The 8,210-nt window shown below is 35.3% G+C and overlaps 1 protein-coding gene across 1 annotated transcript; it reads right to left on the bottom strand.

The window, feature by feature from the left end:
- Positions 1-953: 953 nt before the first annotated feature.
- On the bottom strand, positions 954-2,350 carry LOC135624337 (actin-depolymerizing factor 7-like). Its single transcript, XM_065127833.1, has 3 exons — positions 2,210-2,350; positions 1,496-1,761; positions 954-1,406 (listed from the first exon to the last, which is right to left on the bottom strand). The coding sequence occupies exons 1-3, from the start codon at positions 2,210-2,212 to the stop codon at positions 1,256-1,258; spliced, it is 420 nt and encodes a 139-aa protein (XP_064983905.1). The 5' UTR covers positions 2,213-2,350; the 3' UTR covers positions 954-1,255.
- Positions 2,351-8,210: the final 5,860 nt, after the last annotated feature.

The following is an 8,210-nucleotide window of genomic DNA, read 5'->3' as shown; positions in this document are numbered from 1 at the left end:
TATCACCTTAAAATCTCCAACATCGAATTCATGGAAGCCTAAACACGTCAATTTGTGTTTATGTTGTTGTATTATGTGCAGACTGTAAACCATTAAAATCACCAGAGTTAAGAGAAAGAAACTGCAACATACAAAGATAATATATGCAAACATAACAAACATACAATGATAATGTTTCCATGCAATGTGTGGGCAAACTGCTGAAGAATCTAAGCCATCCAAACAACTTAAATTGTACAACTATCCCAACCAAATGGAGCATTTTTGTAAACATTTATTATCTACTAGTACCACCTCCTTTTCATCCACAAGAGTTGTCTTCTGATACATCCCATGACAATAGGCAAAAAACTCAGAATACAGGCAATCCATTACAGGAACATCGTAGACATTAGCATCCAGACTAAGGAAAAGATGTTTGAACAAATGACACCAAACATGAAGTCCAAAGAAATCTGATCGAGAGGAACAGCTAGTGAATTTCACATGTCTAAATCACAATACAACATGCCATATGGTTGTCTTCGGAAGATCAACGAAAAAATAAAATAAAAAGACAAGTCAAATCAACAGTTCATGGTTTGCTAGCGATGAACGGTACATTAAAAAAAATTATAAATCTGGAACAAAATAATTCATGCAGTAAAAATTCTATGCAACATCAATCTAAATTGACAACTTTGACTTTTAGACCAGAACTTTATAATTTACCTCATCTCTCGTGTTTAATGTGCACAAAAACATCGGCACGATCAAGTACAAAACAAGTTGAGAAATTTGTCGTTATCTGCTTCAAAAAACCTCAGATGTCAAAAGACTAATATTCACACAAAATGACACTAAAATATTGAGATAATTCGAAGCATTGTTTATGCTTAGGTTACAGAGCAATGCCTACTAAGGATATTGTGACATTCTGCGGTCAAACTTAGAGTAACTCAAAAACCTATAGATGCCAATAAAGCTCATCCAATTGCAATTAGAACCAAATTGTCATCGAGAACAAATCCTCACAGCTCCATTACCTAGATTATGGACATCGCTCCACGACGATACACCTATCACATATGGCCAGTAAAATGAAAAATCATACCAAACGATGACGACGACAACCTGAATAAAAGGATGTAGTAAAACAACTTGAACAACAAGCTCACACAATATACGAAGCATATTCAAGATCCAATATGAAGCTATGAACGTCCCACTTGCGAACCAGCTAACTAAGAGGAAATCACCATTGCACAACTCGTACTCAATTTGCACGACCTCTGATGACATCGAGTCCCATTTCAGTAGGATCGGTCGCTTGCAGTTCCACCTGTATCCCGTCTAACTCTCTCTTAAACCTGTCTTTTGAGCTTGCATAGAGCATCTTGCTTCTCACCCTCGAGGTGTCGGGAGACCTACGTGAAACACCAGCAGCGGTGGATCTCATTCCCGAATAGCCAATATATACTTGGTCACAGAAAGCGCAACGAAAAGATAAGGTTACCATGCAATGAAGAAGATCTTGCTCTTCTGGCAGTTCTCCTCGGTCACGAAATCGAAGTCGTAGATGGCATATCTGCACTCGTTGTTGGGAAGGCTAGCGGCAAAATCGTCGTAACCCAGAGTGGGCTCACCGACCTTCTCCACGATAACCTGCTTCAACTTCTCATCGATCTTGAACACTATGAAACGGTACGTCCGTTTCGCCTTCAGTTCCAAGAACTTCAGCTTGCAATCGTCATTGACGGCCATCCCTGACGCCGCGTTGGCCTGTAGGCATCGGAAGATGTTAGCCAAATCTGCAGGCAGCAGGTGAAGAATTCGATCATCTAATGAGGGAAATGCAAATCGGATTCTGCTGAAACTTGATCTGATTATTCTCCCCGACGCGAGGTTTCCATCTGACCAAAACCAAGAAAAATTCGCAACCCTAGGTACCAAAGCCGAAAGAAATTCCAAGAACATGCGCGAGAATCTACATCTAGAGAAACTTCTGTTGAATCTGACGACTGAGAACAAAGAGAAATAGAACGATTCGGTAGCACTGAGGCAGATCTGCCGCTTACGGACGCCGATTGAGCAGAAAAACAGAGATCAATCAAACGGATCGCCAAATGGGTCGACGACCACGATCGCATAAAAGTAAAAGAAGCAACTCGAGAAACATCAAGCCCAAGGATCAAACGACACTGAAACGTAGCAGAGGAAAGGGTGGCACCATGTCGGAGGAGCGATTAACGAAAGAGACGGGCGCCGGAGAGTAGTAAGGCTGAGATAGAAAGCAACCGACAGAAGATGAGAGGAGCAGAGAGCAACGGAGAAGATGAAGCGTGGGCTGGGCTTTTTATTTGTTTTCATTTCTGTGGGTCATAAACAATATATAAATAAATACGGCAAATTCTTTCATCTTCCCATCTCTACCCTTTGTATTATAAAACGAGATGAATCTCCGGGCCCACTGCGGGATCCATGGATTCTCGAATTGCAAGGCAGGTATATGAAACGAGGATCCGAATTGCAGTGACGTTCAACTGATCCACACAAAAACATTTGTTGTGGAAAACACATGTTTGTTAAAACATAGCGCAGCTGCCAAAACAAGCTTCTTGCATTGAACTTTATACCAGTAAAGCTCCTAAGTAAATTTCATACCACTGTTATTAATCTACTTTTCCAAACACGACTTGTTACCATACTTTAATTTAATCCAAAATCTGATATATATTATTTTTTATTTCTAAATCTTATACTGAAATAATTTGTAAAAGATTTTTATTTTGGACTTTTACTACAGCGCTAATGATTGTTATCTCTCTGTTTCCTTTTTTTTTCTATAAAGAGTAAATAGTGAACATCCAAAGAAAATTTATCGAATAAAATTTTTAATTTTTAATAAATCGGCCTGATATATTAGAATCATACTAATGTTTTATGTCTTCCATTCTTTATCATTCATGTCTTTAAAATATTCTTCAAAAAAAATTTATTTTATTATTTGATATAGGATGATTTCTCAAAAATAATTCCTCTTATTGGGTTTTGGCAGATGGCATCTCCTTTTCAGTTTAGAGATTACTATTCATAATTTATTTCTCAGCATTTATAATCTTATGTTAAGAACTTTAAATATTTCTAAGTTATCTCTTTGCAAATTAACATATATTTTTCTCAATTTATAACTTAATTTCAAATAAAATAATTTTACTTCTTACGTATGATTATCTTTCTTTTTTTTTCTTATTCTCTTTTTTTTTAATCAATGAAAGTAATGTAAAATGATGAAAAAAATGATAAAATAAGACGAACATAAGATGGAAGAGGAGGTAAAAAATAGTTTTTAATATTTATTATCCAAAAGATAATAAATATTATTGACTTTAATGAATTTATTTGATCATCTTAAAAGTGATTTTGATGATTTTGATGATTTGAATGAGTTTCATCTAACCACGATTTTTTTCTTGGTTTCTGAAAACTATAACTTGAAAATTTATTTTATAAATCAAGATTGTCTATTATGATTCTTTCTTTTTACTGTTTGAGTTATTAAAAAAGAATCATAGTATATCTCTTGATATTCAAAATTTATGTTCACTATTTATGCATCTCATCACCAAAATTCTTTTTGATATTCTTCATGTTATAATATGAATGCATGAAACGCTCATGATATGATTTTTATACAATTCCGTATATTCATGAAATATTTATCTCATCACTCAATTAATTCTTCTTGATGTTCCTAATGTGAGGAAATGAAATTATATATGAAATACAAATGAGAAGTTAATGATCATGCATGATAGGATATAATGAACTTTGACATTTAGATATCATCAATTGAAAAGCTATGATCATATTCGCAAAATGATGTATCATGAATGCTTGAATATAATGTATGATATACTCATAATGATGATTGATTTATTTGTACCATGCATGAAAAATGAAATATATAGTTTTGAAATTGTGAATGTTCGAATTTGAAAATATGATGATGTATAATGATGAAATTATGTAATAAAAATATTAAACATTTTGAAACCATGTTTTAATGTCATGCATAATAATCATGTTTAATAAATTTCGAAAATATGCATGGTGATTTTTAAGTAATTTATGGATTATCGATTTTTATCATGATAAAATGTTACATTTTTGGTTTTAAGTATGATGTATGTTTTCGTACAAAAAACTTGTGCATATTGATTTGAAATCATGTTTAATGGTTTTATAATTCAAAATTATGCATGATTAATCTTGTAATTTACGGATTATTGATTTTTACCGTAACGAAAGTACCTTATTGATATTTGTTATAATAAATCTTATACTTTCGGTTTTAAACATGATACATGTTTTTATTTGGCATAAATGAAATAAAATCATATGAATTGAAACAACCAAAAAGAGGAAAATATTTTTTTTTTTAAATTATTTTTCTCTATCTTATTGATCTTGATGATTATTATGATAAATCTATGTATACTATTTTGAATCTCTTGAAAGTAATATTGAGATTTTGATGAATTTGACGATTTGAATTTGAATGAGTTTGTATTCAAATTATGATCTTGATTTCTTAGATTTACTACTTGAGATTTTTTTTAGTCATGATCTCTTCTTTGTACACCTATAATTTTTGTTATTTATAAAAAGAAGAGATTTGATAAAATGAATCATGTCTTTTGTAATTCAAGAGGTTTTATCTTTCATGACATGATGTCATTGGATTTATGGTTTATATGTCTTGAAATAATTGAAATATTTTATACTATTTTATTCTTCCCTTATTCTTTCTTGTTTACAATGATAAAATGGGAAAAGTTATGATCATGCATGGTAGGATGCAATTTGACAGATTAATACTATAATGATTTGAAATATTTATGATTTGAAATGATGCATATGCTGTTTATTATGATGATGTATGTGATGTATTGCATATGATGTGTATTATGAATGCTTTAAATGATAAATGTTTGGTACCAACAATCATGAAGTGATAAATATCTAAAAATATTGATTTAATGTTCGGTATCATGAATATTTTATTATCATACATGAAAATAGTGATAAATATTTTGAAAATAAATGTTTGTATCATGTTAGATGATTTTACATTTTGTTCATGATGAGTTATAGTGATGATTGAAACAATGATTGAAATAATATGAATGATGATTTGGAATCATGCGATGAGTTTATATGTTTCGAAAATATATATGATGATTTAGTATTATGCATGCAATACTTTAATGTATGATAATGATGCACGCAATGATAAAATATTCATGATAAAATAATTATTTTGACATTCAAGACTTGAATTTTCATCTAGGCTATTTACCTTTATCATAATTTAGAAATTAACGTAAAGCGTCTTCCCTTCTTTTTGACAATGACAAAGGGGGAGCAACACAGGCTAGAAAGCTAATTTGCTAGCTCGCACAATTCAAGAAAAAAAGTAAAAATTACACTTCTCAAAAGAGAAGAAATTGCTATCTTGAACATCACCAAAGAGTGCTATCTGGCCTATCTCAAGAAGCAAAAAGTTAACTTGCACATCGAGCAAAACTTATATTTCAAGAAGCAAGAGTTGCTTTCTTGAACATCTCAAAATTGCTAGCTTGCGTGTCTTAAAATGTTGAAATTTTTTTTGCTAGCTTGTATATTGTAAACTTGCTATCGTACTACCATATATATCTATGATGATAGCAAACTTGCATGATGATAAAAATGGATATTATGTTTTTCATGCAATGAGTTGAACTTGTATATCACAAACACTTGATTGTGGTACTTCTCCTTTTTGTTGATGACAACGGGGGAGAAGTATGTTGATTATATGTCATGATTTTATCATGACATGTTGCTTGAATTTTTGAATCCAAGAGTTTCTATCAATATGGTATATTGATAGGGGGAGTTTGTTTAAACTCCGGGAGTTAAGGTTAACTCCGTCGTCGATTGGTTGTCATCATCAAAAAGGGGAAGATTATTGAATCTCAGATTTTGATGATGAAACCGATCAATATATGTTTATATTTTAATCTGCGTTTTGAGTGACGCATGATGCTTCGATTAGGATGAGACAATTAAAGCAGGAAAATCATGTTGGGCCGGAGGAACATGTCAGAAGATTGGACGTCGGGCCGGTGGATTGGTCGACGTATCGACAGAAGGCTTCGAGCCATGGATTCGGGCATTGGGCCAAGAAGAGCGGACATTACGCCAAGGATATCAGAGTTGCGGAGTCAATTGGCCGATTGGGCAATAGGCCGTAGGAGAGGACGATGCGCCGAAGAATCGGACGAAGTGTCGAGGGACCAATGACATGCCGGACAACTTGATTAGATGCTTAGGATTAATTGTCTAGATCAAAGTGTATTTTACATGTGCAGGATTAACTACGATGGCATGAAGACATAAAGCAAGTTTACCGGAGTCAAGTTTAATGGGTGTTCGAGAGTTCGCCGAAAGTTCGAAGAATCATCGGAAGTGTTGTTGGAACCAACCGAGAAAGAATCGGGGACTTGCGAAGTTTTCGGAAGTCTGTTGGAAAGATCGTTGGAGGTTTGCGGAGATCACCGAGAAGGTTTGGATACTTGCTAAAGACTCGTTGAACTCGTCATAAGATCGGGAGCCTGTTGGGAGTCCATTGGAAGAAATCCGAGGGTGTATTAGAAGTCCGTCGGAAGTTCGCCGGAAGGAAACTCGAAGTTGCGATTAAAATTTGCTTAGGGCTATGTCTTAATTTCATAGTTTGCATATAATTTAGGTTAGGATTAAGGGTTAATCCTATAACCCGATTAGGGGCCAATTAGGCCCGAGTTTGGACTGGTTTGAGTCGAGTTTGGACTGGTTTGAGTCAAGTTTGGACTGGCCAATTAGGCCAGTATACTGCCAGACTGGGTGGTGGCACAGCCCAGAACCCGAGAGGTCCGGCGGTGGCACCGCTAGTACACTGCAGGATTGGGTGGTGGCACCGCCCAAAACCCGAGAGGTCTAGTGGTGGCACTGCCAGTACACTGTCAGTGTCAGACACTGACAAGCGGTGGCACCGCCACTGATAGGTGGTGGCACCGCCAGCACCGGGAAACCCAAAAGCAATTCAAATTTGGAGCCCAAATTTGAATTCTCTTGGGGCCTATAAATACCCCTCAATTATCAGTAGAAATAAGACCTTTTTGAGAAGTTAGAAATTGAGAAAAAGCTTTAGCAAAGTCTTGTTTTCAATAGCTTAAGTATTCACCTCCCTCTTTCTCTTTGAAAAATCTGTAAGAGTGTGAACCACTTATAAAAAGATTGTAAGAGGGGTATTTGATCCTTCCCCTTCAAAGTGATTTGCTAGTGGAAGTTGGGAGCCTCATCGAAGAAGGCTTCATAAGTGGATGTAGGTCATTTGATTGAGCCACTTTATATTGTGGTGTTCCTTGAATGTGTGAGTATTTAATTTTCTGAACCACTTATCTTCTTAGCAGCAAACTGTTCGGTTTTATTCTCCCTACTCTTGACTTCCTTTACTCGAGCTATTTTAGCTACGTCATCCATAATCGAATTGAAATCTCTACACATTTACAAAATCGATTTCATACTTACGAGTTTTAATCCGCTGCACTAATTCACCCCCCCCCTCTTAGTGCTGCTCCGATCCCAACAACTACAACTGCAGGGCTGCCATGGGCAATAGGTGCCCCATATGACCAAAACTCCTAGCCGCTTGTGCAACCCCTTGCAACCAGGAAATCCTGGCCGCTAGGGGTCCTGGCTGTAGGGGCTTCCATGCAGCAGGTTGAGGGCATCCATGCTGCTCTCATTCCTGCTACTTTTGGCTAGGCCGAGAGTAGTAAATTGGAGCTCTCGACCCAGGCTGCAAGCAGCCTTTGACCAATCCAATAGGCAGCAATAATTGTTGCCCTTTCTTCCCCTTTTGCGTTAACAAATTTGACATCAAAAGCCCTATTTAAAATACCTCTTAATAGTAAGAAAAGGTGTAGCAAAGATTTGAAAACTACAACAAAAAAATTACAGTAATCGTGTAAAACAATTTCAACACGATTGAACACAACACACATAGTTTAAAAGTCAATCTTTTACATGAGCAACCTGATTCTAATACCACTATTGGAAAATCTGAGGTGATATCACATGCACAGTGGAAGAACAAAAAAATAAAATCTCATAATTCCCACAGAAAAGAAGGTTTCATCGTCATG

This window comes from Musa acuminata, chromosome BXJ2-10 (assembly GCF_036884655.1).
Source record: "Musa acuminata AAA Group cultivar baxijiao chromosome BXJ2-10, Cavendish_Baxijiao_AAA, whole genome shotgun sequence".
Classification (NCBI taxonomy): domain Eukaryota; kingdom Viridiplantae; phylum Streptophyta; class Magnoliopsida; order Zingiberales; family Musaceae; genus Musa; species Musa acuminata.
The sequence above is the reverse complement of the archived record's forward strand: the minus strand, read 5'-3'. Positions and strand labels throughout refer to the sequence as shown.

Coding starts and splice junctions, on each gene's coding strand:
- LOC135624337 (XM_065127833.1), bottom strand. Junction 1,407..1,495: donor AAGATCTTCTTCATTGCATG/GTAACCTTATCT, acceptor TGTTTCACGTAG/GTCTCCCGACACCTCGAGGG.